General features: G+C 41.8%; 1 protein-coding gene and 1 long non-coding RNA gene across 3 annotated transcripts; one reads left to right on the top strand and one right to left on the bottom strand.

The window, feature by feature from the left end:
• The first annotated feature begins 310 nt into the window (after positions 1–310).
• LOC119482207 lies at positions 311–7,886 on the top strand. 2 transcript variants are annotated; one of them, XR_005205367.1, is made up of 2 exons: positions 311–329; positions 7,794–7,886. It is a non-coding gene; the product is annotated as an uncharacterized LOC119482207 (long non-coding RNA). The 2 variants fall into 2 exon arrangements; XR_005205368.1 differs by having other exon boundaries at positions 311–347.
• A 298-nt stretch (positions 7,887–8,184) lies between these two features.
• Positions 8,185–18,089, bottom strand: syt4 (synaptotagmin IV). Its single transcript, XM_037759643.1, has 5 exons — positions 17,710–18,089; positions 14,924–15,540; positions 14,496–14,819; positions 9,501–9,621; positions 8,185–9,094 (listed from the first exon to the last, which is right to left on the bottom strand). The coding sequence occupies exons 1-5, from the start codon at positions 17,741–17,743 to the stop codon at positions 8,775–8,777; spliced, it is 1,416 nt and encodes a 471-aa protein (XP_037615571.1). The 5' UTR covers positions 17,744–18,089; the 3' UTR covers positions 8,185–8,774.
• Between the last annotated feature and the right edge of the window lie 6,749 nt (positions 18,090–24,838).

Raw genomic sequence — 24,838 nt, 5'->3', positions numbered from 1 at the left:
TTGAGTGTTTTGATACTTTCACAGTATGTATAGTATATCACTTTAACCTGCTTTATTATAAAAAAGACATGAAAATCTCACTTTTTACAATATGGGACCTTTAATGTAAAGTAATGTGCAGTGACATTCTGTTTGTCACTGTCTCGTCTCTTGAGCGGCTACTGTGTCTCCCCAAAAGCGATCGTTTGCTGTCATGAACCAATGCCAGCGTTTTCCTGTCTAATGCCTTCAACCCCTATTTCTCTGTGCTCTCACAACCGGACTAATAGGCAGCCTTCAGTCCCCATTAAAATGAGCTCATTAGTGTGTGTGTGTTTGTGTGTGTGTGTGTGTGTGTGTGTGTGTGTGTGTGTGTGTTGCCTTCAAGCATCAGGATTGTAGCAGATGGTTAATGCTATTGTCGCTTTAGAGTCGGTGATCAGGGTTGCTTGGAACATGCACTAACATTTCTTTTGTGTGTATACTGTATGTGTAATGGTATACAAGTACGTGCTGAATGCTCCCCTGTGTGTGTGTGTGTGTGTGTGTGTGTGTGTGTGTGTGTGCGTGTGTGCGTGCGTGTGTGTGTGCGTGTGTGTGTGTGTGTGTGCCAAACGTAAAGGTCTCAGTAAAACTTGTTTAATTATCTGTCTGTGTGAAGGTCATTTCCTCGATGACTCATCCCTTCTATTCCTCGGTGCATTGGGGACAGACAGACAGACAGACAGAGAGACAGACAGACGGATGGCTTTATAGAGGAGCACACTGTCAGATTAGAACGGCTCTCGAGGACACAACAGTAATGACTGTGAGTCAGAGAGGGTTGAATCTTACAGTGGAGGTAGCAGAGCACAGGGCAAAACATCTAAATCATTACTAATGTGAACAGGAAGGAGCAATATTACCACATATTTATATTGTATACCTGTAGTGGTTTCAATAAGGAGTAATCAATTTCAAGTCAGTGAGTTTAACAGCTTTGGTGATTAGACTCTGTAGATGTTAAAGAGTCATTTCATGGAAAAGGAATAAAGGCAAAATGTGAGACCAAAGAACCTCCTTATTGACTTTTCACCAAAGATCGAATCACGCCTCATTCTGACAAAAAAAGTAAATCAATTAAATAATAGACAATATAGACAGGTAGCACAGTGGTCGGCAGTTTTTGCCTCACAGAAAGACGGTCCTGGGTTTTAGTCATAGACCGTGATGTCACCCATTGGTTTGTGGACTGCCATTTTGAAGCCTCGAGTTCGGCGTTTTCTTGTTTTTTTGGAACCAGAAGTGACACAAGAGGGGTGGAGCTAAGTACAACCAAACGCTGAATAAGATATTTTTAGGCGACCAAAAAGGTTACAATTAAAAAAAATCAACATTATAACTAGGAGTTGTGAACGGAAATCACGTAGAGACACCTACAATATGTATCACATATTATGGTTGCCATGTTTAAAAGGTAAGACTACACGTCCTTTTCGTGGTCCTTTTTTTCTGTCCAATTGAGCTCAAGGTAAAAACACAGCTACAGGTAGCGGTGACTTTATCTGTAGTCGCTGTCTTACAGTATATACTCCACGTAACCTCCCCTCTGACCCTCTGTGAGTGTGAGCAATGACCGTTTGAAACCAGCTTTCTAATACGGAATCTTATGTGAGGATGTTGTCTCCATTAATAATTCACTGGCGGCTCTGAAATTTCGTCACCACACATATGCTTTCTCCTTCTCTCTCACTCTCTACTGCTCTTTCCTCGCCATCTGTCCTCGGTGCGTTTGTACAGTGCGCCTCAGGTAAAGATACAACACCGATAACAGGTTATATAAATACAACATGTCACTTCTCTACGGCGTCAGTCGTTCCTTTTTATTTCTCCTCTGCTGTCACCACCAATAGGGCGGCCTTGAGGGGGTTACATGAAATGAAATATCTGAAAAATACTGTCACCAAACCCATGCTTTCCATTATATAACTAAGAGGCTCTTGTTGAGAAAATTAAAGACACTTTGGCAACTCAATATTTGAGACGCAAAAAGAAAAACAGATTTTTATTTGGTAACAGATGTTTATTAGAAACCATGTAGCATAAGGAAATGTGTCAGCACATTATGGTAATAACTGATAGAAGATGAAATATGATGAACACAACCTTATGGCACAAATAAAGATGTAATAATCATTACAAGAAAGATTGAGTTGATAAATTATCATTTATATTTATATTTATATTAAAGGTCCCATATCATGCTCATTTTCAGTTCCACACTTTTATTCTGGGTTCTAATAGAACATGTTTACATGCTTTAATGTTTAAAAAAACTTTATTTTCCTCATACTGTCTGCTTGAATATACCTGTATTTACCCTCTGTCTGAAACGCTCCGTTTTAGTACATTTCAACAGAATTGCAATAGAATTGTGTTGCTAGGCAACAGCTTGGGTCCATGTTTTACTTCCTGTCAGCTGATGTCATTCACATACACTGCAACAGGAAATAAACTGGGACCCATTTAGAATGTTTACGCTTAAAACTGTGAAATGGTCTAAATATTGTAGATTTGTGACATCACAAATGGACAGAAATCCTGACAGCTTGTTTCAAAATCTCAGTTTCTGAATACAGGCTGTGTGTATTTCTCTGTGGATTAAGTGTTTCGATACTTTCAAAGTATTTATATAGAACTTAAACCTGCTTTATAATATAAAAGCCATGAAAATGTCACTTTTTACAATATGGGACCTTTAAGGTGAAAAATAAATCATTCATAATTGGCAGTGTATTGGTGAGTGTTTAATTTATCACACCATGCATACATTTATAAATATATTAGTTGATTGTAAAATCGAGCTGAGTTTGACTTTTTTAGTCCTTCAACTTTACGCTGAAAGTCATCCGGTTTAGGTCTCAGTCATTCAGCCTGTTCATTTCCTTGCTGTTGTTTAATGACCCTCAGATGACGCCTGCAAATCAGCTAGTCACCGACTCATCTCACTGCATCCCCACCTAACTTTTCCCCTTCCCCATACTTCATTTCTCAACACGGCGCTGTGTCATCCCTCTCCACACCTCCCTCCAGTCCTGTCAGGCTGTCTGACTCTCATCTCACCTCCTCCTCCCTCCCTCCGGCCGTCCATCCTCCCCCTCCTCCTTCTCTCCCGCAGTCTCACTTTGAAGACTTCCCTGTCCTCATTTCCATCACTTCCCCCAATCTATTTTGTGGCACATTTCAGACACCAGGAGCCATGAAAGAGGCGCTATGAATTATGGTCAACATATTTGACCTGACACTTCATCAAAATGCTTTTAGTAAAGATGCAAACTGGTTATGTCTTTAAATTACAATGCATCAAAACAACACCAAAATACAAAAGTAGAAAATGCAGCCCAGTCGCCAGGAAAAAATGTGGACATTTTACGATTCTGCGAACCACGGATACGGTGACGGTTTTACATTCGGTCCAGACTGTACATAAGAAGTGGACGTAGTCACCGTGACGTCGCCCATTGGTTTGTGGAGGGCCGATATTAAGCTTCGAGTTTAGCATTTTTTTTTTTTGCCATCTTGGTTTTTCGCTGTCGGCATCTTGAATAAGACACTTTTAAGGAACCAAAATGTTACAACTAACATTCATGAACTAAAAACACACTGTGAAAGGGTTAAAGTTCTAAGACGAAAACACGGACAACTCCTAGACCGGACAACGCTGTGGTAGCGACCTGTCAATCACAAGGTAGCCACGCCCTAAAGCATCCCCTGCTTTATGGTCTATTTGATTCTAAATGGGACCATAATTTACTAAATGAACATCATGCTGTATTGAAGGAGACTTGAAACTAACGATTGAGACCATATACTCATGTTTACAATGTTTACTGAGGTAATAAATCAAGTGAGAAGTAGGCTCATTTTCTCATAGACTTCTACGTATATAATCAATATTAATAATCAGACCAACCAGAGGAGTCGCCCCCCCTGCTGGCTATTAGAAAGAATGCAAGTTTAAGACACTTCAGCATTGGCTTCAGATCTCAGACCCGGAGGTAGCCCACCGATTCGATCAGAGCAAGTGAAGTAAGTATATCGAGCGATCGTTATTGAAACTTATGTAGTATAATAATGTATAAGAAATGAGAAAGTCCACCGAGGGGTAGCGCGATGAGTCAATCAAACACAGGACTTTCACCGAGGAGGCCACGGTTTGTGTCCCATGTGAAACCAGGAGTCAATGTTGACTTTCAGCTTGATACGTAACGTTGTTGCACTTGTTACGTAATGTTACGTAAGAAAGTCCTCTAAGGGTGGTTGTTATTTATTTACGCTAGTTACTTTGTTACATTATTATCTTATTATTAATCTTAACCAAGTAGCCTAGTTTTGTTGCCTAAACCTAGTCAGCGTTAACCACGTGGCATTGTGCGTTTCTGCAAGCGCCATACGATGCAGATATGAAACGTATTAAAGGTCACATATCGTGCTAATTTTCAGGGTTCATACTTGTATTTTGTGTTTCTAATAGAACATGTTTACATACTTTAATGTTCAAAAAACACATTACTTTCCTTGTACTGTCTGCCTGAATATACCTATATTTACCCTCCGTTTTAGTGCATTTCAATGGAATTGCAATGGAATTGCGTTGCTAGGCAACAGTTTGGGTCCATGTTTACTTCCTGTCAGCTGATATCATTCACATGCACTGTAACAGGAAATAAACTGGGACACATTTATCAATTTACTTTTGATAGTTTAACAGTATTTATATCACACTTAAACCTGCTTTATAATGTAAAATACCTGAAAACCTCACTTTTTACAATATGGGACCTTTAAAGAAACATATTTTTGGTTCTAAAAAATTGCCATTCAACGTATCCGTGATATGCAGAAGCGTAAAATGCCAACACTTTTTTCTGGCGACTGGGTTGAGAAAACGTCATGCTAATAGCATCAGGATAAATGCCTAAAGGGCATCATTTAGCTTCCCACAGTGACAGTTACAGCTCATCATGCTTTACAGTGACTCCTTGTCTACACTGACCATTGCCCTTGATTGAAGTGCGCTACAAATGTTTCCTGGCAACCGATTTGCACATTACTAAAGTCTATAGCCAAGACATCTATATCTTTATATCAGTTTAGTCCAGTTTGAAACTAGCTAGTTGAGGAAGAATTTGGGAAAGACTTTACACAGAAAGTAATGAATTTACAAATAGCTAGTGCAGCCCAGTTCAGATGTAATATTTCCTCTCTCTTTGAATCCCCCTGCGTCGAGTCTCTAATTCGCCAAAAATCTAGCTTTTTGTGGTCATTAACAGCGATGCGTCTTTTTCCTTTTATCTCTAAAAAACATGAGCGGCATAAAAAAGAGCAGGATGATTAATGTTGGTGATGAATGGCATTAATAAGAAGAACAGAGATATCTAATTTGTTTTATGTGCTCTCCCAGAAGTTCCCTAATGAGGACAAATCACCCTCTTCTACACAATCACATGCACGCACACACACACTCACGGCCTGCTCTGTATTCTATGCAGACACACACACACTCTGCTGTTAGTGATTGGATTTCTGTACCTGTCTCTCTGTATCAGACTGACTTGACCTCACTGGGACAGATGTTAGGATCTAGACAGGTTACATATTGATGTACATGAGGGCACGAATGTGTGTGTGTTTCTATAGTACTGAAGATTGTAGCCTATTGAGGAGGTCAAGGGTCTGGTTCTTTGATTAGATCCATAGGGACTAACCGCAAACTGCGGTACTCGGCCAACTGTCAATGCACACTAATACGCTCACTGAGCATATGCTGTTCATCCACATGCAGTCGTCTTTGCAGCTGCACCAGTTTTTCTCGAGCAGCTATGAAATAACTGTGAAATGTGAAGGACGTGAATTCGTATGTCTGGCTGAGTAAGTGGTTCAGAGAGGCTGATGAGGCTGTCGTCCTTGCACTGTCTGACTGTCTGACTCTTAAATCAATGCAATGAAAACAAAAAGCAAAATAAAAATGAAGCCTTGCTTCACTGAATGGAATAAAAAAACAAACATTGTTTGGGCATAATGGAACTGATATTCGCTATCAAAATAAAAACCTCTCTTTCGCACTATTATTATTGTCATCTTTTGTTCGGGGGGGCAGATATAGTTTTTTATTGATTCAGTCTTTTTTTCGTCTTCTTTTCATACCAACATTTCATCCTCACTCTATTCTTCTGTTGCCCAATTCTCTCAACATAAAACCAATTATTATGGGATTTAGTGAATGACAGATGGACAGACATAAAGAAGTATAATTTTGGGTCTGTTTGGACAAATGGTTGGGAGGAATTGTTTGCAACTCAATACGTCTGAACAACTTTAAAAAGAAAGAAGTGTGGGGGGTGTTTCTACAAACGTAATTTTCTCGAGATTGCAAGCACTTTTCAAAATGTCCTTGAACAAGTTCAGGACAATAACTGCTCCCATTAGAGCCTCGGCTACATGGCTTCATCGTGATTGGTTAGCTAGAGGAGGTGAGGAGTGTGCGTGTGTGTGTGTGTGGGGGTAGGGGTGATGGTACGGATGCTGCACGTTGCACAGGTCTATTTTAATGGCTTCAAAGATGACAGCAGAGGTTTAAAAATAGAAAGCCGTCTCAGAGAGAGCGACCTCCCAGGAGCCGGGAGAGTCCCAGGTCAGAACCACTGAGGACAGGCAGAGTGACAGAACATCCCGCTTCTCCAGAGGCTTCTCCAGAGGCTTCTCCAGAGGCTTCACTAGCAAATACATGATGTAACTCTGTGTAAGACACTGGAGGAGAGAGGTTATGAAGTTTTATATTTTCATATTTTTGTGAAAGAAAAGAAAGGCAAGCAAGCGAAAAAGAAAGAAAGCAAGAGAGAAATAAAGAAAGCAAGAAAAGAAAACAAGAAAGAAAGCAAGCAAGAAATAAAGAAAACAAATTGCAAGCAGGAAAGAAAGAAAGAAAGAAAGAAAGAAAAAAGCAAGAAAGAAAGCAAGCAAGAAAGAAAGCAAGAAAGAAAGCAAACAGGAAAGAAAGAAAGCCACAAAACAAAGAAAGAAAGCAAGAAAGCAAGCAACAGAGAAAGAAACCAAGAAAGAAAGCAAGAAAGAAAGCAAGAAAGAAAGAAAGAAAGCAAGAAAGAAAGCAAACAGGAAAGAAAGAAAAAGCAAGAAAGCAAGAAAGCAAGCAAGAAAGAAAGAAAGAAAGCAAGAAACAAAGAAAGCAAGCAAGAAAGCAAGCAACAGAGAAAGAAAGCAAGCAAGAAAGAAAGCAAGCAAGCAAGAAAGAAACAAAGAAAGGGAGAAAGAAAGAAAGAGAGAAAGCATGCTGAGCCAGGTGCCCACCCCCACCAAACCACTTAGCAATATTAAATACCGACATGATGACTTCATCCAGGAGCACTTAGCCACTCAGCAGTTATTACATCATCAGACTTGGAAAGGGGCCCGATGATGTCATCCCCAGGGTGCTTGAGGTGAGGACGCACACACCAACACGTCAACACACACACACGCACACACACGCACACACACACACACGCTATGTATTGTAGTATTATAATATTAAAAGAGGCTTTTAACTTGGATAGAACGACGGAGCTGTTGGATGTGAAGATAATAAAAAGAGCTTAACCTTAATTTAGTCCATTAACCCTTTAAAGAGCTAAAATGCTTCTAGTGGTTACATTGTACTTCTGAATACACACACGCACAATTAACTTCACATACTCGTTAAATAAATACTTCAAACTCATTGCTTTTTCTCAGATCTTGCCATATTTTATAGTAAGGTACATACATTTACATTTCAGCTGTCTTTGTGCTCACAGTAAGGGGGACTAAACACCTACAGTAAACATTATGTGGCTCACACACACACACACACACACACACACACACACACAGTCGCTTCAGTACAAGCAGTCTCATATCGAAACACACACACACACACACACACACACACGCACACACACACACACACACACACACACATAAATGCATCCACAGTTAACTGTCCCCAGTGCACTCAGTCTGTTCCAGGCTTTTTTCTCAAACCACCTAATTTAGGCTTTTCTTGTACTTAATAAGTAATCATATATGAAATACCACTTATAGTTACAAAACATGTTCAACAAATCAACCATAAGAGTACAAAACGAGAACGTAAATAAAAACAATCTACATCTTTTATGAAGAAAAACATTGTCGTTATAAAATAAACTTTTAATAATCCACATTTTTTACAGCGTTGTCAGATGCGGTTCATTCTGGTTTTCGTACGATGGATTAGGTTACTATTTATAGGAGGAAGAGCCGAAGAAAGAGAAGAAGAAGAAGAAGAAGAAGAGGGAGCAGAGGAAGAAAAGAAGAAGAGTAATAGCGACATTTAAGACATTCTGCACTGCACACGGTTACAGTGACGACTGGTTGTTGCCATGGAGATGGTGTTGCATGTTACCAGGTGATTTTCGGTGACAGTCTTTGGGATCATTTCAAGCTATGGGGTTCCCTTTGTCATGCCCCGCCCTCCCCCGCTGAACCCCGATAACTTCAAAGATAAGTGATTGAATGATTGATTGAATGATGACATCACTTCAAATGGCCCTCCCCACAAACACCAAAGCCCCCCCCACCCCCTTGCTTCCCACCCGCCCTCACTGAAAGTCCAATGGGTACTGGCTAGCAGGACGGTAAAAATCCCGCCCATCCTCACTCCATATCTCCCCTTGGTTGGACCAGATCGGACTCGGACATTGACGACAGAATCCACCAACACACCCCACCCCGGCGTTCTAATCCTCCGACAGGCCGTGCCACTTGGCGATCTGGCGACGCGGGTGGTCGCAGATCTCCCTCCAGTGCTCGCCGGGCGTGCCCGCCACCGACGTGCCCAGCACCAGGCGCCCGAGGACAGTGTTGGGGCAGCGCGAGTTGCCCGTATCGGAGTCCATCAGCAGCAGCTCCACGCTGGTGTCCCTCAGGCCCTCGTCGGAGGGCAGATCAAAGACAAAGAGCTCGTTGAAGACCGGGTTGGGGGAGCACTTCTTCACGTGGGTCTTCTTCTTGCACACGCGCTTCTTCCCTTGGTACATGTTCACCTTGACGTACGGATCTAGAGGAGAAGAATGGACAAAGTGAGGACAAAAGCAAAAAAAAAAAAAGGCATGGTGAAAATCCCTGTAGCGGTTGCAGAGTGGCATATTATTCCAAAGCCAGATCGATATGGCGATCGATAGAGCGGAAATGATGGATGTTAGTGATGAGGACAAAAGAGGCTGGTTGTGTAAACACTTAGTGTGTGTGTGTGTGTGTGTGTGTGCTTGTCACTAAAGTGCTCTCTATCACATCCTGATCAGATTACTTCAGTGCGGAGGCGGTGTCATTATGGCAACTATCACAGCATCCAAAGTAGTCTGGGCTGCCGGCAGGAAGGGGAAAATGATTTTGGTCTAATTTTGTTTATGTTTATGTGAAGGAAGTATTGCATTTTTGAAAGGTTCTGTTAAAAGTGTATTCACCTGTGGGTCCGTTGTTTTCAGTCTTGGGCAGATGGCGAGCTTTGAGGACGACCACGGTCAGAGTGTTGGTGGTGGACTGGTAGCACAGGGAGAGCAGCAGCTCGCCTCGGCCTGAGGACTTCTGTGGAGAGACAGGGGAGAGGTGAATGGGCGACAGAGTAGGGGTGAACGGATAAAACAAAAAGGTGATGGCAAAGTGTGGAGGGAGACAGAGACTTTCAGACATGTTTCTCAGATGTGAACTGGCACCCAAACATATTTAAGGCAGCAGACCAAACAAGCCAAAACAGTTTTTTTTCTCTCTTTTAGAGAGAACCTTCCACACAAAATCATTTTAATCACTAATTTCTTTAACGCAATCGATCTTTCAGAGGGTGTAGCGTGCGCAGTTCTAAAGCTAGAGTGAAGATACTGGTATCATGTGAAACTAAAAACACCTAAAGAATCCATCGATACCAATCATGTCATACTAGCTTGTCGCGAAGGAGGCTAAATAACACTCCAAACTTACGCTAAATTTTGGTTAGGAAAAACTGTCATGGCCATTTTCAAAGGGGTCCCTTGACCTCTGCCCTCTAGATATGTGAATGTAAATGGGTTCTATGAGTACCCACGAGTCTCCCCTTTACAGATGCCCACTTTATGATAATCACATGCAGTTTCGGGGCAAGTCATAGTCAAGTCAGCACACTGACACACTGACAGCTGTTGTTGCCTGTTGGGTTGCAGTTTGCCATGTTATGATTTGAGCATATTTTTTATGCTAAATGCAGTACCTGTGAGGGTAGTTGTCATTGTTATGAGTTGGTAAGTGATTTTCAATAATAAATATATACATACATTTGCATAAAGCAGCATATTTGTCCACTCCCATGTTGATAAGAGTATTAAATACTTGATAAATCTCCCTTTAAGCTACATTTTGAACAGATAAGAAATGCGCAATTAACTATGGACAATCATGCGATTAATTGCGATTAAATATTTTAATTGATTGACAGCCCTAATATATCATAAAAAGGCAGATTCTGAGTGCAATCTTAATGTAAGATAAATATGTTATGCTGCAGCAGATTATAAAGACACAGAGTGTAAATGTGGAGGGTGTCTACCTCCCGGAATTAATAGGACATGTGCTACAGTTTGCTGACGATCCTCTATTATGCACCCAAATAAGTCTTTCTAAAAGACTTTTCACCTCCACATATTTCAACAGTAAACATGACACCAGGACCTTACAGCTCATTCTCACCCACACAAGTTCACATCAGCCTCACGCTGGGTATATAAGCAAACAGGAAATGAAGCAGTCTGAACAAAAGCAGTGCTAGAAAAAAATTAGTAATCATGATTAATCATGGACAATCATGCAATTAATTGCGATTAAATATTTTAATTCAAATCCAACCCGTGGCCCTTTGCTGCATGTCGTCCCCTCTCTCACCTCCTTTCATGACTATCACTTTCTCTGTCAAATAAAGGCATAAAAGCCCCACCCGCCCCAAATTAAATTAATTAATTAATCAATTGACAGCCCAAGCAATGAAGTATTGCCGTTAATACATCAATATATTCACGATTAAACACATTTTATTAGGTCAAATTAACAAAAGAATGCATACACATGCATTCAGGAACATCTAACAGGGTGTGACTATTGGCTAAATCTATGCATTAATAATTAACTTTGCAAATAATTAGCTACTAAAATCAACGTTGTGGTGAAACCTGCAGCTGCTCCAAATGGTGTTAGTGCCGACGATTAAACGGCTGTCAACTAAATAATCACCACCTGCTTACAGGGTGTGTTCTCATATCTTAACTAGCACCGACGTGTGATGGAGGAGAAGCTCCCCTATTCTGCCCTACATTTGTGTCATGTCCGTATCCGCACCCAGGAGAGTTGTCGCCTCGGATTGGCGCGATCACACCTAACGGGATGTGACGCCTTTCCTCATGGTTGCCATGGCGATGAGAAGTATAGCACAAAGACAAAGACGACTTCTAACCCCCTGACCTGATGTTCTGTAGATGTGTTTCAATATCATCCCTCTTGGGATATTGTAGCTTTATTATAGATAAACATTAAACTACTCTATTCTAATGTTTTTGTCGTCATCCAGGGTGAAAACAGGGCGATGGCTGCTTGAGACATGATGTATTGATTCCTGCTGTCTGCACACACACACACACACACACACACACACACACACACACAGTCACCCACACAAAGCAGCGAGACAAAATCTATGCCATGCAGACAAAGAGAGCCACCACCCTGTTAGGAAAGGGCTGCTTCTAATCAGAGAGAACAATAGAGAGAATTCAGCCAAAAAAAAATAATCCTCATTGCATACGTGAAGATATTAAATACTGGATGTAATATGAGTGAATTCTATTTAATTCTTTGTTTTTTTTCGCACTATATAAAGCCCTGTTCTCAATCCATCAAAAAATGGAGGTTGTTTGCACTTGTATTTAAAGTGGATCTCTTTCTAATGCAGATGAACTATGTTCTCTTTAAAGAATAAGTACTGCTGATATACACAGTAAACATCTAGGCCAAGCCCTTTTCTCTTTTATGAAATTACACAAAAGAATCCAGAAGACGAATTCCCACTGCAGAGCAATATCATGGATTATAAAACTAATTTTCTGTTGAGTGCAGTAAAAAAGACACAGCCGACTCCTCCCTGCAGCAGAGGCTTATGAGATTTGTCTCTCCTGGGACGCAAACGAGAAATGGAATTGGAAAGATAAAGTCTGAGCCTGGACAGAGCCAGCACAACATAGTTTAAGAAATATTATCCTCTTGATGATACAGAGGGAGCTCTGCAGGGGGGGAACGAAACTTTTTACGTTTCTCAGAATCCGAGTCACACATCCCAGCACTCCACTGGAGTACTACATCTATCGGAGATCTTTAAAGATATTACAGATAGCTCACATCCCTCCTGGGAAGGTACAGATTTGTGTGAATTAGGGATGCTAATTTTGAAAAAAAAATTTAACCGATAACTGACCCTCGTTAACCGATTATTAACTGACAAGATTTGTGCCTCGCATGCAGCGGTGTACCAGCTGCAGGAGCACAACAGATATTTGTTAACGGGAGTCTCCAGTTCACCGTCCGGGAGCGTTAACTTAGCAGCTACGATGCTGCGTGTAGTGTCGCGGACATGCAGCCCAGTAAAAGTCTCCACCACACATTTAGTTTAGTTTAGCAGGTTGTCAGCTGTGTGTCTGCCCGGATTAACGATAGCGAGTCTCCGACAAACAGTGTGTGTGTTTGTGCTACGTTAGCAGCTCTAGCATTGCCGGAGGCTTCGTGCTCGCCGCCGCACACGTAGTCTGCGTAACTTTAGTGAGTTTCCAACAGACTGTGTGTGTGTGTTGGCGTTGAGTGTGAGGTTGTTGGTGGCGTTATAGCTGTGAACGTAGGTGTAGCATTGAGTGTACAGTTTATTTGTCGGTGAATAAATGCTACGAAACTACAGCCAGAGACCGGAGCCAACTTCCTGTATCCTGCAACTCCGACTCCGCCTCTTAAGGTGGGCTGTTAAGGTGGACCAGCTTTTTCTCCTTAAAGTGACGAGCCGCTCCTCTGAGCCGCTCAGCTTTTTAAATTAATTATTCATATTTCTTTTAACTGTTTTAACAGATAGCGTTAATCGGTTAAAATGCTTAATATCGGTTAACGGTTAATTATTGACATCCCTAGTGTGAACATGTCCTCTCCCACCCGGTAGGCACGGTGCTTCCATTAAAGCAGAGCTCTGCAGAATATTAGCCCACAAACCTATAATTACATTGATATCATCTCACATTCCATCTGCAAATGGACAAATGATCATGTACAGCCAAACCATCTAGTACCAATCTATAGAGCGCTGCTGTATACCAGACCACAGACAGATAAGGATACATATATCATCTTACAATCCATCGTTTCAGTTCACCAGCCAACCCTGCCTGCTGCCATAATCCAAGTTTGGTCCAATGGCCTTTTCAGGAAATATACATACTCTTGGGTATTTTCTGTCACAGTACAGCAGCACAGCATATCAGCCCACATCTCAACAACTGGTTCTGATACTTAAGTACAGGAAAATCCTCTAAAAGGAAATACTGGAAATGAGCTAAAGTACATTTGTTGCCAGGAACAGAAGAAGTCTATTGACCACCAGCCCATAGATCCATAATGGTGTGGTGTGGATATCACTCTCTCCATCTATTCAATACACTACTGGGAATGTTAAAATATCCATGGGATTCTCTTTCCCTTTAATTCTCCGATGGATTTCAAAGAGCTTGACTAAATGAAACACTAATTAACCATCATTAATTCATATTATTCAATGGTCTGAGCCTTGTTTTCTGACGTATTTTGAGAGGGAACATGTCATATCACATCTATTCCAGCTGTTAAATGCATTGGTCAGATACAGTAAATTACATATTTTAAGGATTTCAGACTAATCAGCTCTCTTTAGGAATTAGGCAAAATCCGTAAAAGTGGATAATAAACTGAAGGAAAAACTGATAAGTCCAATAACAAGTGAAACAGCAAAGGCTTTCACGCATCCAAACTCGTAGCAGTCCGCTGAAGAGCCACACCAGACCTCAGTATCAGCTTTCAGATCCATAATCAGATCTTGTCTGTCTGTCTCAACAGACAGCTACAGATTCACTTCCTATCCTATTGGCTATATCCAACACTTTTCTAACCTTATTAGTGAGAGATACGATGAAAGTGAATTCCTTCAAGTTATGGAGGATAATGATGAGTCATTATTGGAGCAGTTTTACGGTGATTTTTAGTTTGACTGTTTGTTATATAAAATAAAAATGTTTCAAGCTGTAAAATAATTTTAAAACACCGTGTGTGACTTGCGCTCAAAGAAAATTGATAACTGATAACAAAAACGATGTGAAAAGCAAGACATAAATCCTGAATTTAAAGGGTTCAAACATCCAAATTGATCGAGATCTTACCTTGATATTCTTCTTGATGATCTCTCGGCTCATCAGGACGCGCCCCTCCGACAAGTCGATCCCAGACAAGGGTACAAGGGTCTCTCCAATGACCTCATCGCGGGAGAACCTGTCGAAGCTCAGCACCATGAAGTGGAGGGCCAACTCCGACACTCGGGCCAGAGGGATCCCGTAGAAGCTGAAGGTCTCGTCAAAGGCGGGGTCCAGAGTCTTCCTCAGGACTCTGGTCTTCACCCGGTGCTTTTTCTCCGGCAGCAGGGTCAGCTTGATGTAAGGGTCGGAGGTCAGCGACTGCTCATCGGTGGGGGTCAGGCCGTGGGCTTCCTGGATCAAGAAGTCGAATCAATCAATCAGTCAAAACAATTTTTATTCAAATTTCTATCAAAACAATGATTGTAAAGACACACACACCTAAACACACACAGTACCTTGATGTGGACAATGAATGCCTTCCTCTCTGGCTGGTATTCCAGGGAGAAGTGAAGGGTCCCTAGTCCGCCCTCCCTCTCCTCTCCCTGGGGCTTGTCCACAGCTGGGGTGGGCGCCTGGCTGGAGAGGGCGCTGGATGGTGAAGGGAGGTCCCGGCGGTCCATCACCCCAGGTTGGGTGAACCCCGCGTGGGGAGAGGGCAGCTCCAGGTCAGGGGAACTGCGCACCTTCTGGTGGTGGTGATGAAACGGTTTGGTGGTGAAGTTGCCATTCAGATCCCGTTTCTCCAGATCCAGATGCAGAGCCGGTCTAGAACCGTTCGGACTCGTCGCCAGCTTACCAGTGCCGGTCGGACTCATCGGCGACACAGTGTGGCAGTTTCCGTTAACATCGGTTTTACCGGCGTCGTTAGTTGTTGCGGCGGGCGCGGCAAACTTCTTCTTGCCGCTGAGGCTCTCCGGGTAGATGTCGACCCCTTTGAGCATGTGCACAAACTTGTAGGGGGGCGTCTTCTGGGATTTGCCGTTTTTGCGCTGGCAACAGATCCACGCAAAGGCCGACACAGTGAAGACGAGGCCGAAGACGCTCACCACAGCGACACCTACTGGCACTGCCACTGTGGAGGAGAGAGTGGAGGGAGGGAGAAAATAACTTTAATTAAAAATGTCTGACCACACGTCACACATAAAACAATTGTTCACCACAACAGATTATATTTATTGTTGCACTGAGGCTACTGAATCCATTTTGTGTGTGTGACTGACGCAGGCTGCAGTCTTGACTCAGATGGAGATGAAAACAACGCAATCTGTTCAACCCTGATGAAGTGCCGTCAGTGCTGCGTTCATATTCCAAACATGGCTACAATAAATCAACAGGAAACAGCTGGTGGGAGGAATGAACTGCTGGGAAATCGATATAACGTCATCACGCGACTGGTTGATTTCTTGATGGAAGGTTTCTAAAAATGGCCGAAGCAGAATGTAGAAAGTAAAAAGACCTCGGCAACAGCACAAATGGAGAAAAAAATACTCCAATGTCCTCCAATTATTTTCTGTTATCTGATATCATGACAATCATTATGATGGCAAGCCAGTCAAAGATACGCAGACCTATAATGTTAACAGGTTAGGAAAGACTTTTTTGGAATGGAATAATAGTGTTGTGTGTTACATTCATTTCTGTTCCTCCTACATTTTCTCAACAGCACTTTAGGGACCTAATTCCTTTCAATGGTACTTTTGTCTCCTATGGTATCACTTAAACGTCACCCTGGAGACATACTACTGGGCTATTCGCCACTCAATGCTTCAGTTCTTTGTTTTGTGGTGTTGAACTGTGACTCGACCGCATTCACGCTGCCTTCTCATGCAGCCAGAGTTAATAGGGTCTATTTGAATGGAGGAAACGCGCACCATTTCCTGCAGTTAAGAGGGCGGCCCAGTGGAAAAGCACTCAGGTTAACACCCATACAAAGAGGGAGCGAGGGGTGGGGGTAATCACCCATGTAGGCTACTTGTCCTGTATGTAATTGATATTTCCTATGGTATTATACTAAAGGTTATTATACCTATATATTCATTTAATTTCAGTGTATATAGCCGTAAAATAGATAAAATCCATCTATTACTAATCTGAAGGGACTTCCTCTCAATAAGGAGGGATAGTAAGCTAATTTCAATTCCAGACCACAGCACATGTACATGCTGTTTTCTCCCTTTTCTATTCATTAATATTGCAGCGTAGCGTCCGGGGTGGAGTGGTTTTCAAGGCAACAACAACAAACAGACGGATGTGGCAACGGGAGGGCGGTGAGGGAGCCACTGAACTGAGAGGAAATAAAGAAAACAAACAGGTGCTTTCCAGGCCTCACCTGTGCTATAGTAACACCTACTCAAGTCCACTAGGAACTTTGCTAATATTGATATTGTAAAACATGTCACCCCCACCCTATTGGTTAGTTTTCCAGATAATTAGCCGTCGCATTTAAGCTAGCTGCAAAATGGAGGCTGGAGGTCTGGCGAGTAGTGGGTTAGGTAACAGGGGCGATGTTATTTAAAATGAGGTGGGGGGGTGGAACCGAGGAAATAAGGGGAAATTGGAAAATTCTATCAGAAATAAATGCAGCGTTGAAAATTGGCTTAGAAATTTAGGCAATATAGGCCATTCTACAGCTTAAAATTCCCAACGTCGCTAAGATAACATTCTCAAACCCCATATTTCAGTGTTTACCACATGGGGTGGCAGCGATTGACAGCGCTCTTATCCAATGGCGTTGGGCATTGTGTGTTTACCACATGGGGTCGCAGCGATCGACAGCGCTCTTATCCAATGGCGTCGGGCATTGTGTGTTTACCACATGGGGTGGCAGCGATCGACAGCGCTCTTATCCAATGGCGTTGGGCATTGTGAGATTGACACTACTCTAGCCCAAATGGCGTTAGGGGGGTTGGTGGCACCCAGTGCCACCCCCTTTAGACACACCCCTGAGCAACACACTGGATAAAGCCATTCACTTTCATTCGAGTATTTTTTAACATAGAATAGGCTTCTCTAACATACCTGTACTGTCCTTATTTCTAAAAAACAGAAACAATAAATTATATTGAAAATACATTCGCTTTTTGCTAATTTGTACTAATAATGCCAGCTAATACTTTTGAGACAAGTCAAGTGTAATGAATAACTTTACTCTCTGAAGATTAACAAGCCCGAGGCTACCACCAACAACCTCACACATTAACACCTGTGTGGTTTTTGAATGAATGAAAGCGGTCCCACTCACCGAGCTGAGCTCCTTCCTCCACCATTGGAGCCATGTTCGCTGTCCAAGGTGCTGAAACGGTCCCTTCTGCGTTCACACCAAGCTCTCTCTCTCTCTCTCTCTCTCTCTCTCTCTCTCTCTTCTCTCCGGCGGTGAACTATCTCTCCCGATGACGACGCTGCGGCGTATCTCCACAATATCTCGGCTTTGATTCGGTTTAATAATGTAAAGGGTTCTGTACGTCTTCAATAATGGAATAAAGCCGCCTTGTTTTCCCCAGAGAGAAGGATATGGAGGGATGCTCCGTCCTCACCGTGCTGCTGCTACTCTGTGATGCTCGAGTGAGTCTCAGAGGCGGCAACACCCCGTTTCTTCTCCCTCCCTCCCTCCCTCTCTCTCTCTCCATCTCTCTCTCTCTCCTTGTTTTCTCTCTCTCTCTCTCTCTCTCTCTCTCTCTCTCTCTCCCTCTGTTCACCAACTCCCCCCCCTCCCTACCGGTAACGCTGAGCTCATCAGTGCTGACGCAGTAGTGACGGAGGCTGGCTGTGAAATCAGGACCCCCGGAGTAGCAGCTCAACAAGGGCTGCCAATTCCCCTGATTGATGCTCGGAGAATGGACGGTCTTCGTCTGTATCGCCCTCCTCCTGTGTGTGTGTGTGTGTGTGTGTAGGCCTACTTCCTTTTTCGATAAGACTGGTGAATGGATGTGTTATACTGTGGTCCTATCATTCATTAAAGTAAGTGGTAATTTGGCTGATAGGTTTGTGATGCTCTGCTCTGATATAGATTGATAGTGATTAGAGTATCAGGTACACCAATTCATTTAATAGTCTACAGCGTATATAATATATGCTGTTTATAGCACAATTTATTCCAAAATACTGCAAAAGTAATTCATTAGACTCACAGGTCAATGAAGTACAACCCTCTTCTGTACTACAAACTGTACTGTATGTGCACACACATCCAAGGATGTTAAAGGTCCCATATCGTGCTCATTTTCAGCTTCTTACTTGCATTTTGTGTTTCTACTAGAACATGTTTACATGCTATAATGTTCAAAAAAACTTTATTTTCCTCATACGGTCTGCATGATTATGCCTGTATTTACACTCTGTCTGAAACGCTCCGTTTTAGTGCATTTCAACGAAATTGCAACAGTATTGTGTTGCTAGGCAACAGTTTGGGGTCCATGTTTACTTCCTGTCAGCTGGTGTTATTTACATACACCTCAACAGGAAATAAACTGGGACACGTTTAGAATGTTTACGTTTAAAACCATGTGATGATTTATATATTGTATATTTGTGACATCACAAATGGACAGAAATCATAATACTGATAGTTTAACAGTATTTATATAGCACTTAAACCTGGTTTATAATATAAAAGACCTGAAAATCTCACTTTTTACAATGCGGGACCTTTAAGGCTGGCCTACTGACATCATGCAGATCACTGTGTCCTAAATTGCACTGCTGAGTATGATTAACATACTGAAGCCTAATTTCACAATTAAGCATAGGTTACAGAAAACTCATTGTTTTTCATACAGTGTTAATAAAGTATAAAGTATGATGTGCGTGTGTAATTCCCTGCACGGTCCTTGAACACAAAGACAATGAACAGAAAAGAAAAGAAAGAGTTTGGTATGACTCGGACAATTCAGTGGAACACATATTTTGTAGTTTTTAAGTGTGAGGATTAACAGACTGAGGACTTTGTAATTGGTTAATAGGTTTTCCACTACATATGTTATGACTAGGTTAATAAAAAACTGTATTACTATGCCATCTGTAATGTGTAATATTAATTAAATGTGTCCAACTGTAACCACTAAGTGAGACCGGTTGCACTGTCCCTGACAAATAAAACACATAAATGAATAGTTGTAATAAGACAACATACACAAGTAAATTCTGCACTGCCAACGGCTTTAACATTTGATATAATCCAATACTGACCCCTGGTGTTCATAGTAAAGAATGCATTTTCCCTGAAAATTACAAAGGCCAAAAAAAATCGGGGAAAGTCATGATTTAAGCTACTGGAAAGTAAAAGCACGTACACTTAAGACGTATACATTTATGTTGCTGGAAAGTAAAAGCATGTAAGAAAGTAAACATTGAAGTTAAGATAAGATAAGATAAGATGAACCTTTATTAATCCCCGGAGGGAAATTCAGGTGTCAAAGCAGCACCATCAGCAAACAGAGTGAAACACAGGAGAGGTAAAGGTATACAAAAATTATAAAAAACAATAATAGAGATATAAAAGATACAGAGTGAATGGGTGAACATAGTGTGTGCAGTCCGTCAATAAATAAATGTAGTATGTGCAATAAATAAATGTAATATGTACACGTGTGCAGTCTATAAAGTGGTATATAGGATGTATAGTGTAAAGGAAGTGCGCCAGTGGTTAGAGTCCAAGATGGTTGCAGATAGTGCATGTTAAAAGGCAGATAGTGCATGTTTAAAGGCAGATAGTGCATGTTAAAAGGTAGATAGTGCATGTTTAAAGGTAGATAGTGCATGTTTAAAGGTAGAGAGTGCATGTTTAAAGTTCTTCAAGTCCTAATAGTTCTCATATGGGGTCAGCCTTGGTTGTGGAGCCTGATGGCTACCAGCATGAAGGACTGACCCAGGCGCTTTGTGTTGTGCCGAGGGGGGATGAGTCTGTGGCTGAAGGTGCTCCTCATCTTGACTAGCTCATCATGGAGGGGGTGGGAGGGGTTCTCCAGGATAGCGTCCAGCTTCCTCCTCATCCTCCCCTCTGCCACCACCTTCAGATCATCCAATTCAGATCCAACCACAGAGCTAGCCTTCCTCACCAGCCTGTTCAGTTTGTTGGCATCCCTTGTGTTCGTGTTACCTCCCCAACATGCCACAGCAAAGAAGAGAACACTGGCTACTACAGACTGGTAAAACATCTGCAGCAGCCTATTACACACATTGAAAGACCTGAGCCTCCTCAGGAAGAACAGTTTGCTCTGTCCCTTCCCTGTAGAGGGCCTCGGTGTTGTCGGTCCAGTCCAGTTTACTGTTCATATGTAAACCCAGGAACTTGTAGGTGTCCACCACCTCCACCTCCTCCCCTCGGATGGTGATGGGAGTTGGGGGCCTCTTGCTCTGCCGGAAGTCCACCACCAGCTCCTTGGTCTTTCCAATGTTGAGCTGGAGGTGATGTTATCACACCACCCTACGAAGTTCTCCACCAGGGCTCTGTACTCCTCCTCGCTGTCTGCTGCAAACAAAACCAAAACAGGTGTGCCAGCCAAGGAAGAGAGAGACATCTGTTGAAAGGTAGAGAGCTTTTATCCCAACCACACCAAGCCCAGGTGTGGCTCATCAGCCTGACGACCCTCTCACCTGCAAAACAAAAGAGAACCAACAAAAAGACACGGGACACCTAGTTGAGTGGAGGGGTCGTCACAGTATACTTAGGAAGTATACATTTAAGCTACTGGAAAGTAAAAGCATGTACACTTAGGAAGTAAACATCTAAGCTACTGGAAAGTAAAAGCATGTACACTTAGGAAGTAAACATCTAAGCTACTGGAAAGTAAAAGCATGTACACTTAGGAAGTAAACATCTAAGCTACTGGAAAGTAAAAGCATGTACACTTAGGAAGTAAACATTTAAGCTACTGGAAAGTAAAAGCATGTACACTTAGGAAGTAAACATCTAAGCTACTGGAAAGTAAAAGCATGTACACTTAAGAAGTATACATTTAAGCTACTGGAAAGTAAAAGCATGTACACTTAGAAATTACACATTTAAGCTACTGGAAAGTAAAAGCATGCACACTTAGGAAGTAAACATTTAAGCTACTGGAAAGTAAAAGCATGTACACTTAGGAAGTAAACATTTAAGCTACTGGAAAGTAAAAGCATGTACACTTAGGAAGTATACATTTAAACTACTGGAAAGTAAACGCACATACACTTAGACGGTATACATTTAAACTACTGGAAAGTAAAAGCATGTACAATTAGAAAGTATATGTCCTGAGAACCAAACACTCTCGACACTAAGAGTTAGAACCAATCAAGATTTGAATCCCATATCAAAAGAGCTTTTAGAAGGAAAATACAATACAATACAACAGTGCAGGCGACATACACAGAAGGTTTACAGCCTCGTTGCAATGTTGCCTTCATGTACCCATGAGGCGTAGCACATGCAGCAAGCACACAAGCGACCTATCATTGTGAAGTATTGATTGTTAATATTTGTTTTTGTTAAGTATGGTAGAAAGGTCTATGCAGACATGAGCTTCCATGTTTTCTGCTTGAAACACAAACACAAACACACACACACACATACACACACACCAGTTACGGCTTTCTCCACTCTGTCAAAGAGGGAGTGTCAGGTAGAGTAGCTACAAAACCTGTCCTTTCATGTGCACACATTCTTTTAAAATGAAGGTGCATGCACAGTTGAGAGTTTGAGAATGAAATAGAACAATTGACAATTTCTCATGAAGTGAAAAATAGCAGGTTTTCTGAGCAGCCTTGGGGCTTTCTACTCCTGTATACATGTTGTGTTTATATCCTTTACTTCCACCAGATGGGTTAGGTTTGTTTTAGCTGGTAAAGTATAGTTTGCAAGGTTTTTGCAGACTTAAAATGTCATCAATTAAATTTTCTGTCACCTGTTTTACATCATTTACATTATTTGCTGTTTGCCTGACCATAACATTTATTTCTATAAGTCCTCAATCAATTTCAGTTTCACATTTGTAATGTATATTTTTCTACGGTGTTGTACAGTTCCTATTACACATTTCTGTATAGTTTTGTACTGGTTTGTCGTCTAGGAGTTTGTTCTGTGTCTCGCAGTGTGCACCTGCACTAATGGATGTTGGCACGTTCCTGTGAGGTGACAGCTAAATACTATTTTTGTGAGGCCTGACTAACCTGTCCTGCAAGTACATTCTTATAGACAATTACAACACACACACACACACACACACACACACACAGTTGAGTTGTGCAGTGGGCGTGGTCACATAAAGCATTTTGTTTCATCTCATCATTACTTTCTATTCATCACCGGGTACATCAGCTCTCCTTCCATTTACGTCACAGGTGAGATCAGAAAGATATAACTCAACTATAAGATGGTTTATACTGTAGACTTTTAAATATTTACGATTGAAATCAAATGTTTTCAATTCTTCATTGACCCCTTTATGCTCTATAAATTATTTATTTAGAACAGCGATGGCAGCTGCAGCAGCAGCCTTGACCAGAAGCAGAGGAGTGGCTGGTGGCCTGTACTTCCTCTTCACTCTACTGTGTCTGGTTTGCCTTGCAAGATCACGGGTTGACAATGAAGAGCTGGTAAATAACCCTTAAAAGAAATTCGCATGTATTTGCAATACCACAGCCATTGTGCGTCATCACAAGCACTTCCTGTTGAAATTTAATCTGCAGTTGTATGCACTAGTATGCTTTATTAGAGCTGCTGTCATGCTTAGGCTATATGTCCCCAGTTGTAACTGTATGTTGATTCTCATTCTCACACTGGATTTGTAGGAAAATCTCAAGGAAAACCTTCAGAAAACACAACAAGAAATTGACAAAGTGAAGGTGAGTTAGTCAGTCAGAGAACCATTATCTCATTCACAAGTGAAAGGACACGACATAATGTAACAACATAGCAAACTGAGTTGGTGCCATGTCACGAAGTGGTTTTATTTTCTCCCCACAAGGCACAAAGGGACACCATTTCAGAGCTCATGAGTCAATATATGAGCACCATGAACTCAATGATGGCATCGATGAAGGAAACCACAGCAGAATCGCCTGATTACTTTGAGCCACTGGAGGGGTTTGTGGAGAGCGTCGAGGGCATCGTGGAGAAAACCAGGACTTACACAGATGAGCAAAATGTAGGGTTTGATGCGAGAATAGCGATCCATGAACATCGAGTGGGAATTATGAAGAAATTAATCGAAGCCCTTGAGGAGCATCAAGCTGAATTGTAACTTCCATATCAATCAGCGCCTCTATATCTGATATTACATCTGTTTCTCTTTCCTATTGTGCAGCTTTATTGTTGTGTTTCTATGCGCTGGCCTTGAAATAATGAGAATTGTTTGACATAAAATAGGATGTAAGAGAAGGGCAAGGATGTAAAATGTGTTGATATACCAGCTGGAAAAGATGCCTGAGTTCTTAATAAATGATCAAATATTGCACATGAAATTCAGTATATGTGGGGAACCCAAATAAATTCAATACATAATAAAATATTGTTGCCTGATGCCTTCTTTCTTTACAGCCCTAAAATACGAAATATTTCCTCTGTAAAGACAATGCCAGGCTGGTAAGTTAAATTCTCTGTTGCTTCGAACCGAAACTATCTGTACACGTAACGCTAGACTCGAATCAGATAAGAATAATTACTCCTCTCACACATGTTCACTCATAATTTTCCTTGCTGTCATTGTTTGGGGCTGACAATTACCGTATCAGCTGTTCTCATCAGCTGGTCACATCCATCCAATAGCACAGTGACACAACTACATTTATTAGCCTATCATCCTGTTGCAGTCTCCTTTTAAATTCTCTCTCACTCTCACGCACCCCTCCACCTCCCAATCACCGTCCAGATTCATCAGCTTCATCAGCCTCCTCAGTCTACCAGTCTCAGCAGAATCCTCCCCCCCCCTTTACCCCCCCACACACCACTGTCTGGACTACAGCCACAAGCACACATAGGCTATTAAAGCAAAAAAGAGAGATTGCATAGTTTGTAGACGCCACGTAGCGCATACACAAGTGACGTTCTCGTCTGGAGACTGAGTTCTGACAGCGTGCTGTTGTGCTCAACTCTCTGAATGGGTTTTTCCAGCTGCTCAGCCCTCCTGCAGCCGCAGACACACCAGCAGCTTCTCCTCTTCTTTTTACTCTGTAACGACGCAGTGCAACGTAGCAAAGTACAGTACTTGTGATAAAAAGTAGTAAAAGTAAAAGTGAAAATACTTATTTTAAAAACACTCAAAAAGTACAAGTACACAAAAAACAGCTTTCTTACTATCACAAGAGTAAATGTAATTCATTACTTCCACCCTTGTACTGTGATTCTGTGATTGGAAAGCTGCAGTTTCAGTACTGGTGGACCTGGCAGGAGTAGC

Source organism: Sebastes umbrosus, chromosome 22 (genome assembly GCF_015220745.1).
Source record: "Sebastes umbrosus isolate fSebUmb1 chromosome 22, fSebUmb1.pri, whole genome shotgun sequence".
Lineage (NCBI taxonomy): Eukaryota > Metazoa > Chordata > Actinopteri > Perciformes > Sebastidae > Sebastes > Sebastes umbrosus.
Note: the sequence above shows the minus strand (reverse complement) of the source record. Positions and strands in the feature narration are given on the sequence as shown.